The sequence below is a fragment of the Rhododendron vialii genome, chromosome 13a (genome assembly GCF_030253575.1).
Source record: "Rhododendron vialii isolate Sample 1 chromosome 13a, ASM3025357v1".
Taxonomy (NCBI): Eukaryota; Viridiplantae; Streptophyta; class Magnoliopsida; order Ericales; family Ericaceae; genus Rhododendron; species Rhododendron vialii.
This window is the reverse complement of record NC_080569.1, coordinates 664,513-691,058: the sequence shown is the minus strand read 5'-3', so window position 1 is coordinate 691,058 and position 26,546 is coordinate 664,513. Positions and strand designations below refer to the sequence as shown.

Sequence of the window (26,546 nt, the reverse complement as noted above, 5' to 3'; positions counted from 1 at the left end):
TGGATACACTTCACATATAATGGAATAAAAATGACAAGAGACGCTAATATTTAAGAAAATTGAACACAAAGTGTACAAAATGGGCAATTATGGTAGTATACCGAAAATTCAAATCAATATACACGGTTCCTGTGTATATGGTACAACAAAACTATTGATTTCCCAAGACATCTTCCTCCCTTGGGCAAAATTGGATTAGTAGATCAGAAACTAGAGAGAGAGAAGAAAAAAAATTGGTAAACACCATATGTGCACTAAGTATCACTACAACTCTACAGGCCTTTTTTTCCCCCTCATCCTACAAGTTTGATAATGTCTTAGTAAACCATTCCGATAGGCGCTTCATCTTTGCTCCAACCTCTGCATTTTTTTCAAAATAAGTTTGGGCATTTAACAGCATGACTCTCATGTCATGCTTCACTGCTTCCACGCTTCGGTAATACTTGTTTTCCAACCTCAACTCAATTAAATCAGGTGACAAGGGGGCCGGAAACCTGCAAAAAAATTGTACAACAAAACAAGGAAATTCTCTTATACATGGCATTTTGCTCATCAGTTCAGTAATCGGTAAGAACTTGAGATAAACCCGATACATTTGATTACCAAATAAAATAATAATAAACCCAATACATTTGGTTTATAACTTGGCAAAATATCTCAAACTCATAGGCAGCAAGTGAACATGCTACACAATTAATTAATGCCTAATCAATCAAAAGTGTCATTTTATGTTCTACTTTTTGGATATTCTTTTGATAGTCAAAGATGCAGTACATATCATTAATGGAGTATCTCAGAAATCATTAATGGAGTATCTCAGAAAGAATATCCACGTAGTCCACGATGCACAACATGAACGGAGAATCAGAACGTGATTTTGGGTACTTGCATTTGGAAAAACTAGAATAGGAAAGTGATTCCTAATAACCAATCCAATCCAGATTCCCATTTTCAACTTAGTAATCCCGCCCCCTCCCTTTGACTTATGTTAATTAGATTCCAGGATCAATCCGCAATAAAGGAAATATTGTAACTTCAATAAATTTCCCAGAAAAACTATTCTGTAGATAAGATTCCATAACTAAACCAACCATTGGATTCATTGGAAAACTAGGTATTGATTCCTAGTAATCGATTCTTGACCAGAGACCAGAGATTTGCACATAGCGAAAAGGAGTAAAGCTAGACTCTAGAGTAGTTATCCTCAAAATGAAAGGCCAGAAACAAGGGAAAGCAAAAAAGGTGGGTGAAAAGGAATACTTGTTTATGAAATCCAGTTTCTCCGCAACTTGGTTTAGCCTAAGAATTCCATAAGGATCCTGCAATATTCACAACATATTCAGTAAAAAGAAACTCACGCCAAAGACAGACTAGAGAAATAGAGAGTTACCTGCTTTTCTCTGGCGGACTGCAGCAAATGAGCAAAGGCAGAAAAAAGCTTATCTTCAGTGCCATCATCCATATGGGGATGCTCCCACGAACTTTCAAGATCATACAGTTCCCAAGGGCTATGAGGATAAGTTGTCGAAGAATCATCACCATCATACTGTATCTCAAACCTTTCCCATGGACTGCCAGGGAACTCATCAGATCTGTCCTTTGAAGAAACAATCCAACCTTTCCACCAACTGCCACCTTCGTTATCACTTCCACTCCTCCACCACACCTGGCATTTATCCCTAAGGCTCCAGTTTCTCCTAATAGCGGCATCATACCGGTTTCTCTCCACCAGAAAATCCGGATGATTAGTCAGTTCAGGCAAAGTGAATTTAAATGCTTCACCAAACGCACTAGAAGAAGGGTCAGTAAACTTCAGCGTAATTCTGCAACAGCTGTCTCCAGAACCTGGAACTTGGGAATAACTAAGGCCTTCAACTGAGCAGAACTCCACAGCTCTAATGTTCCTCTTAATTGATGCCCATGGACGTCTTTCTGACAAGCCACTTGATTCCAAATACCCCTGATGGCCCTGAAAGTCCCGCAATGTCATTTAAAAGAGGAACTTGAGAAAGTTAAGTCAATTGATACATAAAGGTTTAACATTATTAGTCAACACAAGTCAGTAACATTTACCTGCACCAAGTATACAACGTAATCAGAGAGTTGAGGGATGTAACGACAACCCTCCTCTTGCTGTGATAGTGTTAACCAATTAGATGTTCTTGGATGGGGCTGTGTTGTTAGAGCTGAATTTTTTTTGACATTATCACAATAAACAACTCCCTTAGTTCCCCTCACTATTTTTGGACTTCTTGTCCATTCTTCCGAAGGGAGCTGATCAAGTGCTTTCTTCAAGAATTTCTGTTTTGAAGTCCCTGATGATCTTAGACCCTGCCTTGCCTCAAACCTGTGGTTCTCAGCATCTGTCTCCCTAGAATTTGCATGCAACCCCATAGATCTGGTTCTTCGAAATGCATCAGTTACGTTATCTTCAGGGAGATCACTTCCTGAACTATCACTATGGCTAGAAGCCTTTGAAATTCTCACTCCTGGAGCAACACTATAACCTTCTGGGTTGCTTCTATACCAATTCAGTTTTACCCCACTGTGACCAGCATCATCCGTCGGTCTAATAGATTCGTTTAGTTGGGAGGGCCTTTCAGGATCCCTGGAAACCTTGTTTGATTTGATCCTTAATTTTATTGGCTTGGGTGCAGGGTTCTCCTTGAAATCAACGGGGTGGTTTGTAACAGCAACCATGTCATACTGTCTGCATATATCAGACAATGAAGATTCTTGCACGTCTTCAGTAGAAAGATGCCTATCCCTTGAACCAGCCATCCTCTCTGACGCACCAGTTTCAAACTGTTCCTCAGCACTATAAGTGCCACTCAGCAACTTGCCTTCAAAGTCTTGGATCGGTGAAGCGGGGCATGAAAAAGCAACTTCATTTTGTGGTTTCTCATTAATAGTGACAGCAGTCTCGTTTCCCTTGTGGCCATCCAAAGTTGCACAAAACCCAGTGGAGGCATCTGTTGGCGAGAGATCTGGTGTCATTTGCTTGATAGTTTGTACCTTGACCTCCCCCCATCTGATTTTGCTCTTCTTGTCCCCTATAGATGTCTCACAATAACCCTCAAACTTGTTAGGTTCTCTACCTCTAAAATCAGTTCTGTAACAGTTCTCTAACTCATTGGCACCATATCCGTTTGCAGAAGACAGCCCTGGATCCTCTACGATCATATTGACGCAATCTTCTTTTAAAATTTCTCGAGCAGGTGAAGAAGACGAAGACGCTAAGTTAGCCTGATTGTCAATTTGGTGTCTAGTGTTTTCAGAAGTCCTCTTAAGATCACGATATGGAAGCTTCAGCACCAATCTTGTTCTTCGTCCAATACCCCTCTGAGATTCAAGTGGTTCAGAAGGCTTGAACACGTCCCTTGAGTCATATAAAGATGCTTGTTCATCTTTTGGATCTTTCAGATGTTCATTCTGCAAGCTGCAATCAGCTTCATTTCTCTGTGTGTTTGAATCTTTCTGCGTTATCTCACTTTCTGAGGAATCATCTTCTGAGCTACCGTCATCTTCGTCTGCTGAAGCTTCAGTAATTTGAGTGAAAAGACTCGTAGCATTTCGTGCAGCAACTCGCTGAGATCTTAATGCCTTTGCCTTAATCTTCTTAGATGTTTTCTGGCCACTTTTGTGCTTCTTAACTCTTTTAGTCCTCGATGAAGTGCCATCGTGCTCATCCAAATTCCTCCTCTTGACACGCCTTCCAGATGATGCCAACTTGACCTGAGAAATTGAGACTCAATGGAAGCCAACACAAACAGGAATTGATAAATATCATGACAACACTTACGTCTGATGCCTTGTGTTTTCTCCTTTTCGATCTGCGGAGACCATCTTTATGACATTGTTCCACCATATTGTCTTCTTCACTGCCCTCTGGATCACTAGAAGCAGTGGAATACAAAATTCCCTGCTCACCTTCACTGGAATATTCATCAGTAACATTATATTCTGAATCATTATCTTCGTTTACAACTTCATTCTCTGGTTCCCAGTTCAAGGCATCCATAAACTCTGGTAGGGGCTCAATCACTCTGTCTAAGTCAGGAAGGGGTAGAATTTCGTGGCCCAAACCAATATCTGTGCCAATCGTGAATTTTATGGAAGATGGTCTCCACTCAATATTAAGTGCACCCAGACGATGTCGCTGGTACGTACTCTGATAAGGTTCGGCATATGGTATCATACCTGTTATGTCTCATCAAAACAGAGATGTTAGGAGTATCCGATAAGTATTTCAAAACAAAAAACCACCAAACAAATGGAGCCATCAGCGTACTTGAATCACAGAGAGGATCTTCAATATTCCTTCTGTAGGGAGCAAGCTGTGTCTCCTGCATCATTTTTTTTCATTTTGAAATAAGTTTACTCCTGTATCAGATGTCCTAATGTAATAGGCAATTAGAGTATCAATCTTTAAACAAACAAATGTGGCAAGATTTTTAGCCAAAATCAGGAACTTGCTGATGCATGGTGGCATAGCCACGTGCCTAATAAGGTTGCTGACTTTACCTAAACTCTTGCTATTACTTGTATACGATCTTTGTATTATGCATGAAATGAAACCATTTCATCTCTTCACATACACAACTATGGACCAATGCGGCAACGCTACATGAGCTACATCACGCACAGTGATGAAAAATATTAGTCAACTAACCTGATCGACAACATTACCCAGACTGTCCCGGAAAAGGGGGCGATAATCTCCTAAGAAAAACTGTTGGAAAAGGCAACAAAGAACAGCTATCACATACAGGGGTTTAAAAACTAACCGAAGTACAAAAAGTGCTGTACTTGTCAGAAACTATTAAACCTGATCATATTTCGCATTTTTTTGGGAATCGCCTTGGCCAGTGTTTACCAGATATATTTGTCCAGCATCATCTGAAAGAACAATGGACGTCCCGTCCCTGTATTACAAAGATAAGGTATGTCTCATTAAGGACAAAGCTTTAACTTAAAGCCAGACAATGCAAAAATACACACTGTTGGTACCCTTGATCCTTTCTTTATCAGCAACAAACAAAATCATAATCTCACGTACTCAGTTCTTGGTGCGGATTTTTTGGTACCACGAAAAAATGCAACAGTAACTTCGTCAGAAGAAGAGATTAAGATACTGATAGATGCATGGAAAGGTCACAAAAAGGAGGGATACAAATACTGACAAAACTGCTAGGATATGCAAAGAGGGGAAGAGTTAGTTTGCATTGGAGACAGACGAATATCAAGGATTGCATGATTGACTCATACCCATGAAACTGGAAATAGAGTACAACAAACAGCTGCAAGAATAGCATGTTTTAGATTCGAACTGATGCACACCTAAGAAAAATGCCCACATAGTGAGTATGCCGGGGTACGGACATTGAGATCGATTGTAACAAAACAAGAACAGAATTGGGTGTTGCTCTCGCAAGATTGTAGAAGTTGCACTTTCAAGGACATAAAATGAGGAAAAAACAACTGAGAATTTAGAACTAACAAAGAGAATTGGTTAATGTAGTCTTATGTTATGATTTTCCATTATATAAATAAGAGTTGATTGTGTTAGGGTTAGTTAACACAACACCCTATACACTTTTCCTTCTTTCTCTCACAACATGGTATCAGAGCGGGTTCTTAACCCTAATCCTAAAATCCCACTGAAACCCTAACCCCACGATAGACACCACCACTAGCTGCCATAGTTAGTCACCACCATAGCCAGCCGCTACCGCCTTATTGACCAGCAGCCCTCAAAACCCGAAACCTAACTTGAATATCCATCACCATAGTCGTAGTGAACAGTGTTCACCACATGAACAGTAGTCATGAACAGTGAGACTCACTGTCATGAACAGTACTAGAAATCCCTCCACTCTCGTCTGATCTCCAAAACCCTAACCCACTTACCAATAGGCCTCCAAACCCTTTTTCAGTTCTTTTCCAGCCACTTCGTTTGGGTCTGATGCTGATTTGTTCTCGGATCTGGTTTTGTTTGGTCTGTTGTGCTGTTTGCTCTCGCGATGGTCTGCTCCCTTGCATGCTATGACTCACTGGTAACACTATATATTGGTATTCTGGTTCACTTTGCTGTTTTTAGTCTTGTTCATTGATGGTTGGAGTAGCTGCTGGTTGGTGCATTGTTGAGATTGATTTGGAATGGCTTCTAGTTCAGTTCCTGATTCGGGTAGTCCTTTCTCTCGTAGCTTCGGTCATGGTTTTTGGAAGTCCAGAAGAGATGATCGTAGTAGGTCTGGTTATGGCATGATTCTGGTCAAGGTGGTCATATACTGGGTGAGTCGGTCGTGGTTGTGTTCTTCGCCATTGCACTTATTGTAATGGCAACAATCATACTGTTGGGTATCGTGGTCGAGTTTTTTGGCCATGCTTTTGGTGAGCATGGTAAAATATCTTGTTTTGTCGTCTATTTCATTGAAGTTGGTGGTTGTTGGTTGGTAATTGAAGTTGGTTGTTATTGGTCGTTGAAGTTGGTAGTTGAAATTGGTTTTGTTGGTCGTTGAAATTATTTCGTTGAATTTGTTCATTGATTCGTTGGTCGTTGAAATCGTTCGTTGGTCGTTGAATTCATTCGTTGTTCGTTGGTCGTTGAATTCGTTCGTTGATTCGTTGGTCGTCGAAATTATTTCGTTGAAGTTGGTTGGTCGTTGAAGTCATTTCGTTCGTTGAAGTCGTTTCGTTGGTTGAAGTCATTCGTTGGTCGTTGCTACTGAAAGCTGTTCCATTGTTTTAACAAGTTGGTTGTTTTTCGTTATTGTTGTTAGTAGTTGAGGTAATTGTTTCGTTGGTAGATATGTAACAAGCTGGAGAGTCTCCAGCTTGAGGGGGAGTGTTAGAATATAATATTGGTATTAGTCCCACATTGGTTAATGTAGTCTTATGTTATGATTTTCCATTACATAAATAAGAGTTGATTGTGTTAGAGTTAGTTAACACAACACCCTATACAATTTTCCTATCATTCCAAACAACATACAACATAACCACAAATGTCATCCTTTGCAGATAAAGAATAAATTACATTTCAGTACTAGTCCAAGTAAAACAATGAAAGGTAAAAAAGAATAATTTCCTACTAAATCACTTACGGGGAAAATTTTCCATCAACCAACTTAAAGCGTCCAATTTCATATGTCCAGATAGGTGTGCCTTCCCATATCTTGAAACACCACAAACAAGCTGCTCAACAACTAGGAGAAAATAACATATGGAGTGATAACAAACGTTGAAGAACCAGAAACTCACATCCCATACTATGGTTTTCCCATCATACCCAGCACTCATGGCAATCCTGGGGTTGAAAGGATGAACATCCAACACATAAGTCTGCCAACAGTCAAAGTTGACACAGTAAGGTAACACAACAAACCCAGAATTTTACTTTACTTCAAATTAATGTACTTGGAAGGAGCCAATGGCATTGATAAAGAATAAAAAAGAATAAAAAAATCACCACCACATTTTAGTATTTTACAATGACAAGCACTCATATAAGAACAGATATGGATTGCAGGTTTATCAAGACATTCAATTTACAATGAACCAAAAACCATTATCCATCCCAAAAGCTTCTATATACCGGAAAAGCTTTTCTTAAACCGTCAGAAGCATAAATCCTCCCCCTTGGATCATTCTATCCAAGGAAGAATTTGACCACTGGTGCATGCCTCACATTCATGAGCCCTAAATCAGTGGGCTACAAGCTCAACCCAGTGATCTTTCCAGTTCCCCTGGCAGTTTCGGGTTGAGGTTATGTGAAACTGCATTTTTCTGACCAATTGTCAAAATTCAGGGTGCAAAGTGGGAGAAAAGAGATATGATGACCTGGGAGGTGCTTGGATCAAGCCTTATAGCTCTTGGCTCTACCCTATTATGTATGTGTTTGTTTGTGAATATGTAACTGCGGAATTCTGGGAATTTGCACCGTAGCAGCATTCCAACTGGAGGGAATTTACTTATATTTTGAACACAACGTATGCATGTCGATTAAGGTGCCTCTATGCTTTAATGTTCAGAGTAGATACATATAGAAACAACCAGCTGTAAAGGGCTGATTGATTTTATTTCCTATCAGAAGAGGCTGAGAAGAAGGTTTTCCTCCCATCTCTTGGAAGTCCACCACGTATACTTTCTCTTTTGAAACTTTCTTCCATCATTCTTGTTCCTTGTGTCAAGTACCCTAGTGTTTGATAGACAAATCTTGTAGCCAACTAAAAACTATGCACTGTCAACTCAACATCTCTGTTCACAAAAAATTAGTGTAGTTATAATGAGTAAAGCTTTTGCAAGGATTTAATCACACCAGCTACAAGAGGTAAAAATCACTCATGACTAATTAGTTTCCAATCCTATAACCAGATCACTGTTGATGTTCAGATCTCCAAAAATGAAATGGAATGGAAATACAGTAAAACAACTTTATACAGTTACTAGACACAAATTCACCAGGCCAAAGTTATTAGTTGTACTGGATAAGACTCATAGGACAAGCTTGGTATAGCATTTCTCTAAGGCCGTGCTGAACATACCAACCAGAAATAATTCTCCACCAAACAGTATAAGTAACCATTCCCCTCCCCTCAAGGTCCAAGCAGAAAGCAAGATTGATATGCTACCCACACCAGAAGTAGCACAGTAGGCATGAATGCTAAGGTAATACCAGATTGACCCTCGAAAAGAATTATACAATTCTATTCACAATATGGTTCAAAGAGATAGACACCACTTACAGATTGGCTGTGACCAGTCAAGGAATGTACTAAGCTACCATCACCAGCATTCCAAACACATATTCTGCAATCTACATTAGAAAGGCACCGATAAAGAATTAGCACAGAATAAATGAGAAGAGATTGTTCCAATTGAGCCCTTGAAATAAAATAACTCATGGGTCAACAGTTAGCGAGCAAAAAAGTACGTGCTTGAAAACCATCAAAATAAACACCCTCCAATGGTTTACTAGGTGAAACTGGGGTTTAGGAAGGATCAAACCCTTGACAAACTTATAGCATTGGTAATTGCATACTACAGAAAAATGCAATTTATTATTTCTCCGATGCCACCAGGTATATATTACCAATCATCTCTAAAAAATGACTATGGCCAATACTAGTCAGTTATTCAAGGGAGCAACATGTAATAAACATCCACTTTCAGGTATAGTAGTCTAAACGTGCCCTGTAGTCCCAATTATCTGTGTCAGGGATACGTTGATATCCTCCAATGTGCGTTCCAGTGTTTCCACTAAATATTTCTCATTCCAGAGTTTCATATTACTTCTTTAAGTCATTGATATTAAGTTGTCTCAGCAGTAGCCATGCCAAATGCAGAAATATTAAACAAGTGCGAATCCACTACGTATGACGATAGAAAAGAACAAGTATATTCAACAGGCTAAAAAATTCTAACATCAAGTGCATATATTAAGCAAATACTTTTTGCACTCATCAAAGGGGGGAAAAGTTTTAACATCAAGTGATTACCCATGATTGCCGCAAGCACAAATCGGTTGTCCAGACTCCACACGATCATATTAACACCCCGAGGAGTAGGAAGAAGTCTCTGACGTGGGCCTCCTCGAGGAGGCTGAGGAGGAACTGGGGGAGGAGGAACTTTGAGATGATAAGCTCGTGTCCAACATCCAGCTTTGCCCTGATGATTGAACAATTATGACAGCAAGGTAACAGAACCTATAATAATGTAGTGTTTTAACCCATCCCAAGGACTTTGAACACCAAAGCTATCAGTTCAACGAATAAGAAAATAACTCTTTTAGTGGAAGGAGTTTCTGCAGCAATAATGCATATAGACTAAACAAACTTGGTAATCTCTGGGCAAGAGAGAACTTACATGAGATTTACGTGACTTTGGAACCCAAATAATTGCACTGCCATCTCGCGAGCATGTGACTATGTTGTCATTATTGAACCTGAAAAATCATTCACACAGATATTGGCTTCTCACAATAAGCAAAAGATAGGATCCGTAAAACCCTACTTCCCCTTTTAACGAGTTAAAATACAGGGGCGAAATGTAGGTTTTATTGGCCGGCAAAGAAAAGCGGTAGAATGGGCCAAGGGGCCAACCATGACAACTTTGCAGATTAGACAGGAAGATGTTCACAAACCTAGAATTTCTGGAATCAGGCATTGAAGATCGTGGAGCCACAGCACAGCCACTGCAGATAAAAGGCAGAAGAGATGATCAGAAACTTGTACAAGAAAAATTTACCCGTCAGCAACTTGCAACTAACCAGAACTGCACATAGTTGACATCATTCTCATGGCCAGCCAAGACATCAATTTCATGGTTTGGTTGATCTGAGTCATTATAGAATTTAACAGCACTCCAAACCTGTGAGTAGATAATTCTTAAGAAACCACCCAATCCATTTTCAACAAAATTTACCAACATTAATCCACCAGAGTGACAGTATATGCATGGTAAGAACTGATCAAATGATGTTCTGCACAAAGGTACCCTTGCAAAAGTGTCAGAGCTACCAGTAACAAATACGGTTCCATCAGCATTGTAAGTGCAACATAGTATTTGATGGGATTGCACACCAATGCTTGAGGAGGGAGCATTATTTGAGGAGGAACCATGGCTTTTTCCTGCACTAAAACCGATGTTAGAAGTCCTTTTATCCTGGGCAAACTAATAAAAAATCAGACAAATTAATAACAATAACCTAAGGAGGAAATGCCATCTCTTGGCTTTGGGCGGTAAACACGTAAACTGCAGCGGGAAACCCTAGCATCCCAAATCCGACAAGTTCCATCATCAGATGACCTACAAGTTCCAGAACAGCAAAGTAAGAAAGGCAGAAAAATGAATCAACTTAATCTAGCTGCCTATAGAAACTAAGCTGCATATTCGGAGATCAGGTGGACCACATAAAGGTTTTCCATGCATCCAAAACCAAGTAATAACAAACTAAAGGTGAATATTTTAAAAATATTTTTAATGATAGGGGAACCTTTTTTCGCTGACAAAAAAAATGGTGAATATTTTACAAATAAATCCATGTGAATTCTCCATTATCCAAACAAGAACCTTCTAAGCTGCCCCTAAAAAGGAAATACAGAAAAGCGCTCATAGTTTAGATGATCCTAATGCAAGTATTATCTTCGAATTGAAATCACAAGCGATATAATTTTGTACAGGAGCAAATCATCAAACAGGGGAAGAGGTCCAAAGCTCCAAGCATCAAAAAGTTAAGAACGGCCACATTTCACAATATGAGGTGTAAAACACTATTACAACATACCCTCCCACCTAGGCACTCTGACAATTTAGTCCAGAGAAATATTCAGTCGATAATCATTTTCATAACTAGTTTGATGCCTGTTAAGGCTTAACTCTTTGGCATGAAACTTGACAAATATATAATTGAAAATGGAAAGGTCCTAATACGACTGACCGCATGGCTGCTAGATGCGATGGTCAAAGAATCGACCATTTCATCAAATGAAAGACTAAAGGTAAACCAAGAGGATTTTAGGTGTGAATGTAACTTACGATAAAAGCTGGTATACAGAGTTATGCCTGGGACTAAATGCAATGGCAGTAACAGCTCCTATATGTCCACGCAAAACTGAAATAGGATACCCATCTGGTATGCGCCACTGTAGTATACAAGAAAAGCTACAAGGTCACTGAGGCATACAGACAATGAGGTCACTTAAGTGGAAGCTAGAAGGAGTTCTTACAACTCGAATGCTGTAATCATTTGACGCAGATGCCACCAAAGCATTGTTTGAAGTTACGGCCAAGTCCGTGATGTCACCCTTTAGTAAAATCGAGAACAGCAGATAAGCAACATAGCAAATAAAACAGATTTTATAAATTGAGAAAGAAAGAAAAGAACTGGGTTTGACAAACTATGTATCATATAGGCATTCTTTACTCACTTCATGTCCACGGCAGCTAGCTAAGCAAAATGCAGTTTCCATTGACCAAATCTTGACCAGACGATCATCTGATCCAGTAATCACGTACCTCCCTAAGCGGTCAAATATAGCTGCAAAAGAAAGACATTACATGAACGCATCCCTAATATTTTCCTTCTCGGAGGGGGGTGGGGGTTTGCTTCAATCTCAAACAACAAAACCATGCAGGTGCTAAAAGGAAATAAATCAGAAAACATCCAAAACACCAGAACAGACTAACAGTAAACAGGACAAATAGGCCAGGCATAGCATCGAACCTACACCACAACCAATCAGCTATCCCTCAACCCAAGAGATCCCAAAACTTGGCAATTCTTTTTAAGGAACAATATGCAGATAAATGAAAATGTGATCACCACATATGGTCGACTAGACAGAGTTATTATTTGTACTATCATTGTCCTGGGCAGAAGTACAGGGGGAACCAAATAAATGGAATGACATAAAACATTCGCATTGCCGAACATTGATGAACTATTAGATCACGACCATCTATTAACCACTGAATACCACAATGAATGGAATCTCAGAAATAAAAGAACATGACCATAATAAAGCTTAAGAATAAGAAAATTACCACAATAAACAGCATCGCGGTGACCTCTCAGTTTCTTTATGTTTTGCATCTTTTGAACCATCGTCAAGGGTTTGGCAACAGTGTAACAGGCAAAATGAATGGATGGGGCGCGATGGTGTTTTGGAAAACCACCTCCGATTTCTCTGAGAGTCAGCCCACGCACCTGATCAGCCTGCATGTGAGGCCAACGCAAGTATGTGGACAGAGGCTTGAGTTGCTTCTTAACTTCCTTCCGGTCAGCTGCGTTGTATAACAACAATAATAAACAAAGACCATATTGAATGAGCCATCAAGAATGATAAAATTGCTCTCAGAAGATAAATCTGGTCTGGCAATGTCAAAGAAGATGTCTTAATTCAATGTTTTATTGTACAGACAGAAGCAGAACACTTGGAGCACGTACAAGCCAGAAGAGAAAAGGAACCAGTTCCAAGCAGTGTAGGAACATCAACTGCACTTGGAGCACTCCTTCCACCCATGCTGTTAAAAGTAGGACCTGCATTGAGTATCAGTCGTTTCAACAGCTTTACCAAGTGATCCTTTTCAATATGTGGGTACCTAAACATGACAGGGAAGAAAAGTCAATAAACCTAAGAAAGAGTATAAGAGGGAATGACCAGGAGAAAAAAGAGAGAGAAAAAAAAATGGAATAAAAAAGAGAACCAAACAAACAAACAAAGATGATTAATTGAAGTTGGATGAAACTGAAATACGATCACTAGGTTTCTTGCTTGTCCAGAAGACAGTGTCCTAGCCTCGTCGTTTTGGTGGTTACTTAACATAGAAAACAAAAGAGAAAGAGAGAAGTCCATTCCAAGATAAGGATTTACTGTTGCTGTACGATGCATCAGCAAGGATTTCACGCAAAGTATTCTTTTATAGTATCTTATTTATAACTCAGAGAGAGATAAATTCTTGTAAAAATTGGAAAAGCAGATTCATGAAACCTACCCCAATTGATTGGCATGAGGCACAGTTTGGTTTAAATCCTGGTGCAAATTTGTACATGTTAAAGAACTAACTAGGGATGTCATCATCGTAGTGAAACTGATAGAAAATATATCACACAAATTAAGAAAGAACATAAAGAAGTTTCCTTTCTAAAATTCTTCATGAGGCAAATAACTGAAAAGATTATAAGACAATAAAGATATTAGAAGCATGGCTACCTTTGAACTAATTTACCATAACTTAATGGAAAGGAGTCTCCATTGTCATTTTCGTGGCCACTAAGTGCACCACTCCTTGAATACCAAGCATGATATCTCCTAGGTAGGAGCTGATGTTCCAGAAGTTCGCTCCAAAATTGTCTAGAAGTTCTCTGGCATGGCCCAGCCGACAGAAAATGCATAATCAAAAAATAAATTTCTCTAACATCTATATCTACATCTGCAACAACATCAGGATCAGGATCAGGTACTGTCTCCTGCTCTTCAACATGAACCTTTTCGTGCCCCTTAATGGAACAATTCAACGGTTCCATACTGACAGGACGTGCATCAATAAAAGTTGTGCACTTCCGAATATCCATACGTTCATGTACAACCTGAAGCAATAAAACAAACACCCGCTCAAAACCCTCACTTTAAAAGCACAATGGATGCAAGCAATTTATGCATATAGAGCAGTGAATCAATGTAATCAACAAAAGTACACCTACTCTTCAGAAAGAAAGTGCTAATGCGCTAAGACTGATCAGTAATCACTGTAAATACTAGTTCACACCAAAACGATCATATGAATACAAGCCAAGATACCTTGTATCACCTAATACTACTCTTCTAGAAAGTTATGCAGCTTAGGCTCTATACAAGTTTTCATTATTAATAACGAGCGGTAGACACTTAAATTTGCTTGAACATTTAATGGATCACAACAGTACATCCAGTGAAAACTGAGGTTCGACAGGATACATGTAACAAAATTGTGGCAACTTTTGAAAATGCAAAAACTTGGAGAGGAAGAAGACGACGACGCTTTAAGAAGATGTTAATGGATCCCAACAACAGAAGAAGAAAAATAAGAAGATGATAATGCCCTATACCAAGTTTCAAGTGTTTATAATGGTTGACACTTTAATTTATTTAATGTTATTTGTCACCACAACATCCACTGAAATGCAAAAACAGGAAAAAAGAACTGAAGTTGGACGGGTTAAATATTACAAAAAAAATTATGGCAAGTTTTAACTTTTGAAAATGCAAAAAAATGAAAGAAGAAGAAGAAAAAGAAAACATGGGCGAACCATTAAACCAAGGGTAACAACTAAGAACAATATATGGCACTCTGGTATTAGAACATACACGTGAATGTGAACATCTAAGTGTCTGCACTCTGCAGAATTTACAAAAACAAAAAGTTGAAAGATTCCATTATCTCCAATGCCACATACTTGCTTGACCATCCGCAATATCCTTCAGCGTGCAGATCTAATCAGAAAACTACTCCTACTAATCTTTTATTTACGGTGTAAACACCTTTATTCTGAACAAAATTCCCTGAGGGCACACTAAAACTGATCCACCGCCGTTCACAAGCAGAGTTGGACAAACAGAAGAAGTTCGATTGGACTTGCCACCTTTAGAAAGCTATAGGAAAGAGAAAAGGGGGCTCTTTTGAGGTGTAAGTAGTTTGAAGTCTTCAGTATATGCTAAATACATTTTTAGTACGCGACTCCGGATTACGTCGCACTCGGATCCTGCACCGCAAGTGATTCAAACTTGCAAATAAGTAATCAACTTAGAAGCCAGAGGTTTTAGTATGAAAAATGTAAACATCAACCCACAGATCTCGCAATATGAGGACAATTGAAAACACAGACTTTGGACACTCATATTTGCTTTAAAAACTAAGCTCTTCAGGAGACCGTCAGTCTATGCATCAATTCTTAATTCGAGACAAAAATTTATCACATAATTACAGCACCGTCAGAGATGAATGTTTAGAGTGCCATAGCAATATCCAAATTGGAAAACGAAAGGATGCCCACGTAAATAGGCCATGTTAAATAATAACTTACTGAATGCTGTGTTCAATGTGGAAGGGATGGAGCTCCCTTTAAGCTACATTAAATATGTTTCCGCGCAGCATGATACATATCGGCAACTCTCACGGTGTTAGCACCGAAGAAAAATATTCCACCGTAAATATGGTCTACCAACCTAGAAAAATATAATCAGAAACAAATCTTTACGAAATCATTATATTTGACAAAAAACCATAAAACAAAGCGAATCAGACTAATCACTTGGACTACTTGGTGCTCAGATGATCTAAAACTTACTTACTAACAGATCGAGAGAGCTTGAAAAGGTTGGAAACCTCATGTAAAGGTAAGATTACGGAGCTACTCGATGTTATTTGTCACGAGATAGTCAGACACACTCCGTAAAAAAATAGTGAATTCAATCTAAGTTAGGATGAATTCAACCTATCTCGTTGTTGTACAAATTCTTCACTACATCGGTTCCATTGTTTCCTAACAAGGGCCGGCCCAGGGTAGAAGGCTAGAAAGCAAATGCTTCAGGCCCCCTGAAAAAAATGCTAAGAAGAAAGCTCCTCTACAGAAACGGTATTAGTGCATCTGCATTAAATTGATTCACTCCTCCTGGTGCGTGGATCGGAAATCCCAGTAGTCTTTCAAGGAGTGATTATTTTTCTAGGCCCAAGGCATATCATGTTTAAACATCTAAATTGAGCATATACAAAAACAGCAAACAGATATAACGACGAGGAGAGAGAGAGAGAGAGAGAGAGAGAGAGAGAGAGAGGGTACCTGCTCGATTTTGGGCAGGTTCTGAACGCGTAGAGGTTGGGTATATGTGGCGACGATAACAAAGAGAACCCTAGAGTTTCATCCTTCTCATGAATTACTCCCGTTAATTGTAACTTTTTTAATTCAAAGCCAAGTGCATGGGAAAATTTATCATGGTGCAATATGAATTCTCCAGGATTTTCTAACTTCCAAAAGATCAGGTCCGGATGTTTTAATTCCAAAATTGATGATATAGTAGTAATTAAGAGCACATCCAGTTTGTTTCTACTCCTAGATGTGTTGCAGTTGCGCGGAAAAAATTTATACTTTTCCATCAGCTATTCCGTGAGTCCGTAACAATAGTAATTGATAGGGAAGCATATTATTTGATCATTCCCTTTATTCCTAACTACCAAAATGTCTTCACTTTTAATTTGTTGCTATATCAATGAGTAAATGCACCAGAAAAAAAGAAGATATTAAATATTCTGAACGTGTTCTTTAATTACTATTTTTTCTTTGTAAGTAACGAGACTTCCCGAATATAGGAAGAATTTCTCTTATTCCTTTCCTTATCAACTTTGTAGGTCTTCAACGTTCATATTTATCACACAAATATTACGAGCATAACTACCAAATGATAGAGCGTTACCTCTAAATGTAGTTGCGTTAGGTAATCACATTTTATATACACTAATGCTGCAAATTATGAGAGCTTGAACATTACATTGCACAATTAGCGCGTACGCATGTCTTGTTGAACAATATCCCTAACAATAATCAGCACCACCCCAGGCTGTTGAATGTTCAAATCCACCTTGAACAACATTCTACTTGCATACAACATTGGCGACAGAAAAAAAAAAAAACTACGTAAAAAACTTAAAAAGAAGAAGAAAAAAGATACTGTATGTACTTTTTCAGTGGGTTGTGAAAATAGTAAAGTGGAATAAAATAAAGACACTTTTTCCTTTTTTTTGGATCATGTAAATATACCATACACTGGCAATCAGATGTAGCCCAAATGGAAGAAAATCAGGATGGGTCGGGCCAATATCGCAGGACAAACAAATTCGGTCAGGGTTGAGCGGGTAACGGGTTTGTATGGACTACACGTGGCGACGTATTAAAGGGCACGGGATATACTCGGGCGTACCGTATAATAATCCCCTCCAACCAGATTCGTTGAGCTGTTCACTTTAATTTTTTTTTAGCCCACCCCGATTATTACACTCTCTCGAAGAAAAAATCATGCGCCTTCACAAAGTCTATCACCGTTTCTCTCTCCTCTCTCTCTCTTCGCCTCCGTCCCTCCCTCTTCTCCATCACTCCCCCAGACCCCTCTCCTATTCCTTTCTATCTATAAAGCCCCATCGATCTTTGCCAATTCCCAGACACTCGAGGACCACTGTCAAGTCAATCAAATCCATGACCACCTCTAGACTCCACAATATTGTCCCCATCAACGCCGTTGCCGCGGAAGACGGCGGCGGCACCGTTTCAAACGGTGCCGTTTCTTCTTCTTCTTCTTCCCCTCCTGCTGCTACTTCAGATGAAGGTACTATAGTTAATTTTTTATTTTTGTTTTGGTGGTTGTTTTCTGGAGTTATCTTTAACTGGCATGACGGGGAATTTGGAATGGAAAGGTTGTTTATCGGACCTCAGTGCAAGAATTACAGGATGTACGATCGTTTGGTTGAATGTTTTATTCGAGTAATTTACTTGCCCAATTCAGCAGTGAAATCGGAGTTGGAGTGGGACGACCTCCATCCCAAAAGATTGTTCCGTCCATAAAATGAGAACTTAAAAATAATCGTATTTTTTACGGAAAAAATTCGAACTTTTTCTTGCATCAATAAGTTATTTTAATTAATGAAAAAAGTTCGATCTTCTGTAGATTTTTTTTCTTTACATTGAATTTTTCTAGATAAAACACATTTTTTTAATTTCTCTTTTTACAGACCAGATAATTTTTTTGGAAGGAGGGAGTACTATTTTTTTTATGTCGGCATGTATAATTTGAACTCAGGAGTGGGATTGGAATTCATAGCTGGATTGGGAGTTATGACGGGATTGGTATTCATGAATTTTGAGTGGTATTGTGATGGACTGACAGGGCTCTTTAACCTTGAATCTCACTCTGATTACATCGAGGCAATGGTGGAGCCGGATTTAGATGAGCTCTGTACCATGTGAATGCAATAGCCGACCATATGATAACTGAGTATACAATTTTAAAGGGGATAAATTGGAAATTTTTGTGAAACTTGAGGTCAAAGTGCAGGGCAGCTCGGTCTTCACAATCTCCGGCACTGCATGGGGAAAAAGGCAGAGTATGGTGACTGTTAACCAACTTAACTAATCTGGCTTTGATGCAGATTCAGAATCACCTGTTGGCTATCGTCTTCCTCCGTCGGAGCTTATAGACATTGTTGATGCTCCACCCCTTCCAGCATTATCATTCTCTCCCCAGAGGGATAAACTACTGTTTCTTAAGCGGAGGTCTTTACCATCATTGTCAGAATTGGCGCGGCCAGAGGAAAAGCTTGCTGGCGTTCGGATTGATGGGAAAGCCAATACCCGAAGTCGGATGTGAGTGATGATAAAGCTTTTATTTTGTGCTTATGAGTACCTTATTAGAGTACTTGGCCTACTTTTCTAGACATCACTCAACATATTTTATTATTTTGTGTTTTCTGACTTTGTCTTTTGCAAGGCTAGGAAGAATGTAGGTAAGCTCAGTATATTCTGATGACAATAACTGAGGAAGGATATGATAGACTTCTATGTTATTATGTTTTGTTTAATTGTTTCCCATTCTCTTTTGTTATTCATATCAAATCTTTGTCAAAGTGATTTTTTAACTATCCATGATAGGTCATTTTACACTGGCATTGGGATCCACCGGCTACTGGATGATGGTACACTTGGCCCAGAGACAGAGGTCCATGGCCTTCCGGATGGTGCTAAAATAAATTTTGTTACCTGGTGATTTCTGCGTTAACTCTTTATCAGTGTACTCTATTTGTCCTTTTGAGAACCTCTGCTCTGGTATATTAGATGCAACTCCAGCCTTATGGCCAATAGATTGAGCCATGATATCGCTTTCGTCCCTCATTTAGACTTCGTATTAGATTCACGTGCTCTTTCTCTCATTTGGACTTTGTTGGTGTGGAATTGATATCTACATACACTGCTCTTAAGTGCCTTCTCCTCCTTTGTTCAATAAAACTCAGAGAAATTTGCACTATTTTCTTTTGCTATGAGTAACCTACATTTATGGAAAACATGAACACTGGCGTAATATATTTTGCTGGAAATTGATGTGTTCTTTAGAGCTGATCACATTTTTTCCCCTTCCCTCTAGGTCAAATGATGGAAAGCATTTATCCTTCAGTGTTCGACGTGATGAGGTAATAGATCCTCTAGTTATCAGTTATCACTTAAGTGTTGGTGCAAAAAGAATTACTGTTATGTGGCTTTTGATTCATGTGCTAGAAAAGTTTCTCAGAGATTCCATTGTCTGGGTATTGTTGATACTTGATATAACTAAGACTCGTATTTGTCTAAAATGTTTGCCTGATCTGCATATACCTGATGGAGATTTTTACTTGCTCTTATAAAATTTCCCTAAGATGCTCTAGTTTTTTAAAACATTTCACGGAACAGGAGGACAACAACACTAGCAGTAAGCTTACAGTATGGGTAGCTGATATCGAGACTGGATACGCGAGACCTTTGTTTCAGTCACCAGATATATATCTAAATGCAGTCTTTGACAAGTAAGCACCCCTTTTCCTGGACAAAATCTTGTCTGAGGAGTATTTGCCTACTTCCTTTTGCTAATTCCTTTGTGTCTCTTACTTCCCAGCTTTGTCTGGGTGGATAACTCGACTCTATTAGTTTGCACCATCCCTTTGTCTCGAGGAGACCCACCTAAGAAACCTTTGGTTCCCTCTGGCCCCAAGATTCAATCTAATGAGCAGGAAAATGTTGTTCAAGTCAGAACCTTCCAAGATCTGCTCAAGGATGAGTATGATGAAGATCTATTCGAGTACTACGCTACCTCGCAGCTTGTTTTGGCTTCTTTGGATGGGACCGTGAATCCCGTTGGTCCACGAGCAATGTACACGTCAATGGACCCGTCTCCTGATGAAAAGTACCTCTTAATCAGTACAATTCATCGGCCATACTCTTTTATTGTGCCTTGTGGAAGATTTCCCAAGAAAATTGATGTGTGGACAACAGATGGAAAATTTGTCAGAGAACTTTGCAATTTACCTCTCGCTGAGGACATTCCCATTGCATTCAATAGTGTAAGGAAAGGGATGCGCTCCATCAACTGGAGAGCAGACAAGCCTTCAACACTCTACTGGTATACATCTGAAATTTATTGTTGGCTTAGTGGTGTAAGCATTTCAACTGATTTAGCTGTGGGCCATGATACGAATAATCTGAGAAAGAAAGATAAAGATTTGGTTTGAAACTTTAATATCTCTCTCTCTCTCTCTCTAGATTCTTTTGCTTGCTTGATGAGGGAATGAACTCAAATAAACTTTGATACAGTCTGCTTTTCGACACAGATTTGAAATGCAATTGATAATTGATTAGTAAAAGGAAGCAATGTTCATGAACTTATGATTATGCTTGAAGCTTGTCCTGACATTGTGAAGGATTTATAGTAAGGTAGGAGAAAAATGCCGGAACAGAGTTAGGGAATAAAAGTTGACTATGCTGAAGCAGAAAGTGATGTCAGATTTATTGGTTTTTCAACTATAGTATAAATGTAATCCAGAAGAAGAATTATAGTTCTGCTGGCCAATCATTTTCAATTCAACTAACTTCGAAGTACCCGGGCTTGCATATTGCATAATTCTAGTTGTTGCATTTTCATTTCACTCTATGATTGGTGCACTACAAGGTGATTGCTCCTCTGTATTGTTTGAAGGGTGGAGACGCAAGATGGCGGAGATGCAAAAGTGGAAGTTTCTCCACGTGACATAATTTATACACAACCCGCAGAGCCGCTTGAAGGTGAACAACCGAGAGTTTTGCACAAACTTGATCTTCGCTATGGGTATGAAAATGAGCTGGATGATCTTCTGTTATTATTTGGATGTTTGGAATCCCTTTTCAGAGAGGTTGAGTCAGACACTAGGTTCCAAGAGTTGAGATTGCAAACATTTCTCTTATTTACTCTGCTTGCTTTCACTTTTGTGAAAGCCCTCTTTTTTGTACATTAAGGCACTCTATTGAAAAGTCTTGAGAAGAGACTCTGCAGCCTTAGTTACTCTACCTGCCTTTGTTTTATTACTTTCTGTTCCTAAACCTTTTCAATTTGACGTGAACTTATATATGCTTGATGATAACTTTTAACATGACACTTTTCCCTGTGGAGTCTGAAGAATTTGCTTGTCTTTGTGGCTTATTTTTGTAACATTTTTGGGAACAGTGTTTACCTTGGACCGTGGTTATGTTTCCCTTATGCTATTTCCTCTGAGCCAGACCTGATCTATTGGAGAGATAGATAGTCTAAATGTGAGTAGTTTACTGCTCTTGATGAACAGAGAGCTAATAATTGTTTTTGATGTAGTTTACCAGAATATGGTAGTTTAGCACCGCAGCCAATATATCAGCAGGCGCCAGGCGTAGGAATAGATCCTGAATGCTAGGAAGCTTTTGTGCTTCAGGTGTGACAAGATATAATATCATCTATTTGCCCCTATTGAAAAACAGGATTTTGGCATGGTGATGAGGTGTAGGCTTGTAGCATTTGTGTTGTGCTCATACTACATGATCTACACCCTGTATTCTCTTATACAAAATTAAATACTGTAGTTTCTTGGCTTTGTTATTTTTCCTTGAAATGCATCATAAATTTCGGTAATGTATAGAAGATGGCAAACATGAGATGTGTCTCAATATTTTTGTATTCTCGCTTGTGTCTTTGCAGAGGTATTTCTTGGGCTGATGATTCGCTGGCTCTTGTTTATGAATCTTGGTACAAGACAAGGCGGATAAGAACATGGGTGATGTCTCCCGAATCTGAAGATGTGAAACCGAGAATATTGTTCGATAGGTCATCCGAAGATGTGTACTCTGATCCTGGGTCCCCTATGTTGCGGAGAACGCCTGCTGGGACTTATGTAATTGCAAAGGTTAAGAGAGAGAATGATGAAGGCACTTACATTTTACTAAATGGAAGCGGTGCTACACCGAGTGGGAATATCCCATTCCTGGATTTGTTTGACGTGTAAGTTTCTCACAATTTGCGCTTGGTTTTCTCTTATTATTTCTGTTTTTGTGATACTTCTTATTTGTTTTTTCTTTGCTGACACAGTGTTTGACACAAATTCTTTCAGAAATACTGGCAGTAAAGAACGAATATGGGAGAGCGACAAGGAAAAATACTATGAGACTGTTGTTGCTTTGATGTCTGATGAGAATGAAGGAGACATAGACATTAATCAGTTAAAAATACTGACATCCAAAGAATCTAAAACTGAAAACACCCAATATTATATGCAGAGCTGGCCCGAGAAGAAAACATGCCAACTTACGAATTTTCCTCATCCATACCCTCAGCTGGCATCACTACAGAAAGAAATGATCAGGTATGAAAGGAAGGATGGAGTTCAACTTACTGCAACTCTATACCTTCCACCAGGCTATGATCCCTCAAGGGATGGCCCTCTGCCTTGTCTTGTTTGGTCATACCCGGGAGAATTCAAAAGCAAAGATGCAGCTGGACAAGTTCGTGGTTCTCCTAATGAGTTTGCAGGCATTGGCCCAACATCTGCCCTTCTCTGGCTGGCAAGAAGGCATATTCCTTCCCTTGTCTTTGTTTGTTTGAACTGCTCTTTGGATGATATTTCGGTGCTTTCTGGAATATTGTCTGCTATTAATCTTCCTTTGTCCTTCTTTTCTTTCATTATTGAATCCTCGTCAGCTGATATTATGGTGCTTTGTGAAATTCTTGTTCTATTGCTCCCTGTTTTGGCTGGTTTGGTGTATTTAAGTAGGGTTAAGGTTTGAGCACTGCAACTTTTGCAGGTTTGCGATTTTATCAGGACCAACAATTCCTATCATTGGTGAAGGCAACGAAGAGGCAAATGACAGGTACAAGATGTTCCAAAGCCCCAGTTCTCTGTTCCAAACACATTGCAAAGTGTAAACTAAACCTTTTGTCCTGGGAATGACAAGAAATTCGAACAGGTTAATAATCATGATTTTGTTATTATAATCCATATCATTTTGTTATCTTCTGGAGAAGCTACCCCAATTTGACAAGTGATGATTTTTTTGGGACAAGCTTTTGCCAAAAATGGGTATGACAAAGTCACCAGCGATGCGCAAGTGGTTAATCAACTACTCAAGGATAAGTAAAGACATTTAAAGGGAGTTCTTGAAAGTTATGTAAAGTGGTACTTGATAATTGACTTCACCACCTTGGATTGCATGTAAAACACAAGTCGATATATAATTATATCCCAAACTCTGCCTTGTGTTCAAACCGATTGGAGTCAGCGGCATTAGTTCTTTTCACTTTTCTACTGATCACTGTTTTGCTTGGGGGATCACTACTATTTTCCCTCCAAAATGCAGACAGCTGGCAAAATAAAGTTTTCTGCTCTTTTTTCTGTTCATTGCTACTAAACTGTGGAATTCATATCACTATACGGTCAAGCATTGTTTTCCCCAGGTATGTGGAACAACTGGTTGGAAGTGCTGAGGCTGCAGTGGAGGAAGTTATCCGACGTGGAGTAAGCTTCTTCATTCCTTTCCCAGGGAAACTCTGTAGGGTCGTGATAAAAAAAACTGACATTGTCTGACTCTCTTTAAGGTGGCTCACCCAAATAAAATAGCTGTTGGCGGTCATTCATATGGGGCATTCATGACTGCAAACCTCCTGGCACACGCCCCTCATCTTTTCAGTTGTGGTATTGCTCGCTCCGGAGCTTACAACCGAACTCTCACCCCTTTTGGATTTCAGGTAGTGCTCTACAATACTGGCAAAATTTGTGCTGAGGTCCACACACATGATTTTCTTTGTATGGCATATTCACTTAACTTCTCTAACTGGTGTAGAATGAGGACAGAACGCTATGGGAGGCAACAAATACTTATGTTGAGATGAGCCCTTTCATATCAGCTAATAAAATAAAAAAGCCTATATTGCTCATTCATGGAGAAGAAGATAATAATTCTGGAACGTTGACTATGCAGGTACGATTAAATGTCCCCTCTTTCAGTCCTTCTTTGTGTGTTTGATTAATAACTGGACACTCCTTAAATAGAAATAATGACATTCCCCAAACTCATTGAGAAATACAATAATTGGCTTCTTTTTCTCTTTCTGTGTCCCGCTGCTTTTGTTCTAAAATGGTAAACTTTGTCTTATTTGCATTTCCCAATGATGCAGTCGGATCGTTTCTTTAACGCGCTGAAAGGTCACGGTGCACTTAGTCGCCTAGTGATCCTTCCTTATGAGAGCCATGGATATGCAGCACGAGAAAGCATCATGCATGTCCTTTGGGAGACAGACAGGTGGCTGCAGAGATATTGTGTGTCCAACACTTCGGATGCAAGTGCAGAGCTTGATGGATGCAAAGACAATGTAAGTAAAGGAAGTACGGATTCAGATAGTAAAGCAGTTGGTGCTACTGGAGGGGGAGTCTTGGAGATGACAGATCTTGAGCATGGAAGATTTCACCCTCTGCAAAGGTCATCACTGTGGTAGTTTCTTGATCTATGATAGGTGTATCCAGGATGAAAGCAAAATGAAACCGAATTATTTCATCCCTTATTTTTCCCCTTGTGTAAATAACTCATTAAGGCTGATGTAAGAGTGCGCTGATGTAACAATGCATTAGGAGACCCTTAATAACTTCAAGGCTGTATTTGGTTCAAGGATTTGTGAATGGAAGAGGAAAAAGGAAATGGAAAGGTTGAAGGAGCTCCGTCATCTGCCGTTAAATCCTTCAACTGTAATTTTCCCTTTCCTTCCCAACTTCATGATAAGGAAAACTTAAAGTTTGCGCATTTAGTTGGAAAGAGAAGTACTCATCCTTTAGCGTTTAAACCAATTTAAACCATACTTGAGCCATTCAGATCCCTTTACATCGTTCCCCTTTCCACATTTCTGAAGCTTGTCCAATCACTGCATATGACCATTCAAACTTCATCATCCCAGTGGGGTTGTTATATGTAGTATGTGTGCTGCTAATTTAAATGCCAAGGTACTTGATTAGCATGTCCAATAGTAACATCGAGTGGCATCTTCATTTCCCTACCCTGGATGTGGATGCAAGTCTTGCTGTTAATTATTCAAATCGAGTCATGGTCATTTCTCTAGTGGGTAATTTGGCCATGATAAAGACAGAGGAATGATCCATGAATAATCAGCAAATTCAGCACGTTTTATTCCAAGTGTTTGTGATAACTGGAGTCTTTTCTCCCATCCTAATAATTATGTTGATCCACCACATTATATAGATGAGTTTATCTTTTCCTGTGTCCTAATTTATTTTGAACAACCACCTTGTATAGATGGGTCACTCCACCGCTGACTACCCTTGATAAGGTGTAAAGGTGGAATATTCAAAGGAAGTCCACGCAACATTCAAAATTCCAGGTGATCCAGTTGTTGCCTTCAAGTATGTTGTTCATGAACGCGATGGTTATTTGAAGTTGTCAACAGTAAACTACCTCAGGTCCTCAACTGCTCTTTTCCCTGGGATACGTTGCGACGTGGTAGTTTAATTTGTGCTTTTGGGTTTTCAATACCCGAATATATGTGCATCTCTGTTATATGATTCTCCTAGCACCCGCGAAGGAGAATAGAAGTGTAAAAGCATTTGATTTCAGATTTTTGGAGGTAAAGTTTAGTGATATGATTTGGTGACGGGAAAGTTTGATTGGTTTGGTATTATTGATTGTTTTCTGTTTGTCATTATAGTCTCGGGTACATGCAGTTCCTTTGCAGACAACGATAGTATCTGGGTTTGGCAATGGTTAGTCTCGGGTACATGCTGTTCCTTTGTGCCATGCGTGCAGTTCCTCCAGCCCTTTTAAGTTGAAGTTGAACACAAATCAATTTAAATCAATGTCATGGAATCCCAAGTGGATTTTTAAGCTAAGGAAAGGCCACGTTGAAAGCTGGAATGGAAATCTCGGTAATGGGGCCTCTTTTGTAACCTTTTTCCTGTTGTAATCCCATCCTTTAATTTTTACTATATGCTAATGG

General features: G+C 39.3%; 2 protein-coding genes across 5 annotated transcripts; one reads left to right on the top strand and one right to left on the bottom strand.

Moving 5' to 3' along the window:
• Nucleotides 1–73: 73 nt before the first annotated feature.
• LOC131315201 (uncharacterized) lies at nt 74–16,432 on the bottom strand. Of its 3 annotated transcripts, XM_058344320.1 has the most exons (25): nt 16,322–16,432; nt 15,566–15,707; nt 13,716–14,092; nt 12,950–13,104; nt 12,547–12,786; nt 11,931–12,040; nt 11,730–11,807; nt 11,539–11,645; nt 10,709–10,809; nt 10,498–10,631; nt 10,271–10,371; nt 10,145–10,195; nt 9,868–9,946; nt 9,501–9,669; nt 8,748–8,818; nt 7,264–7,344; nt 7,107–7,177; nt 4,829–4,925; nt 4,673–4,732; nt 4,292–4,346; nt 3,803–4,200; nt 2,074–3,735; nt 1,391–1,969; nt 1,261–1,319; nt 74–494 (listed from the first exon to the last, which is right to left on the bottom strand). In XM_058344320.1, exons 3-25 carry the CDS (start codon nt 14,075–14,077, stop codon nt 299–301), a joined length of 5,016 nt encoding a protein of 1,671 aa, XP_058200303.1. In that variant the 5' UTR covers nt 14,078–14,092; nt 15,566–15,707; nt 16,322–16,432; the 3' UTR covers nt 74–298. The 3 variants fall into 3 exon arrangements, with proteins under 3 accessions (XP_058200303.1, XP_058200305.1, XP_058200304.1); XM_058344322.1 differs by lacking the exon at nt 15,566–15,707 and having other exon boundaries at nt 16,322–16,337; XM_058344321.1 differs by lacking the exons at nt 15,566–15,707; nt 16,322–16,432 and adding an exon at nt 14,850–14,868.
• A 1,075-nt stretch (nt 16,433–17,507) lies between these two features.
• LOC131312332 (probable glutamyl endopeptidase, chloroplastic) lies at nt 17,508–26,211 on the top strand. 2 transcript variants are annotated; one of them, XM_058340020.1, is made up of 15 exons: nt 17,508–17,858; nt 18,679–18,892; nt 19,178–19,288; nt 19,668–19,713; nt 19,970–20,082; nt 20,172–20,675; nt 21,249–21,377; nt 22,254–22,553; nt 22,663–23,121; nt 23,354–23,419; nt 24,003–24,063; nt 24,144–24,293; nt 24,389–24,526; nt 24,723–25,024; nt 25,850–26,211. In XM_058340020.1, the coding sequence occupies exons 1-15, from the start codon at nt 17,552–17,554 to the stop codon at nt 25,887–25,889; spliced, it is 2,940 nt and encodes a 979-aa protein (XP_058196003.1). In that variant the 5' UTR covers nt 17,508–17,551; the 3' UTR covers nt 25,890–26,211. The 2 variants fall into 2 exon arrangements, with proteins under 2 accessions (XP_058196003.1, XP_058196004.1); XM_058340021.1 differs by having other exon boundaries at nt 17,509–17,858; nt 24,723–25,036.
• Nucleotides 26,212–26,546: the final 335 nt, after the last annotated feature.

Coding starts and splice junctions, on each gene's coding strand:
- LOC131315201 (XM_058344320.1), bottom strand. CDS start 14,077: ATGGATATTCGGAAGTGCACAACTTTTATTGATGCACGTCCTGTCAGT. Junction 11,808..11,930: donor CTAGCTGCCGTGGACATGAA/GTGAGTAAAGAA, acceptor ATTTTACTAAAG/GGTGACATCACGGACTTGGC. Junction 10,810..11,538: donor TCTGTATACCAGCTTTTATC/GTAAGTTACATT, acceptor TGGAACTTGTAG/GTCATCTGATGATGGAACTT.
- LOC131312332 (XM_058340020.1), top strand. CDS start 17,552: ATGCGCCTTCACAAAGTCTATCACCGTTTCTCTCTCCTCTCTCTCTCT. Junction 18,893..19,177: donor GCCAATACCCGAAGTCGGAT/GTGAGTGATGAT, acceptor TATCCATGATAG/GTCATTTTACACTGGCATTG. Junction 21,378..22,253: donor AAACTTGATCTTCGCTATGG/GTATGAAAATGA, acceptor GTGTCTTTGCAG/AGGTATTTCTTGGGCTGATG.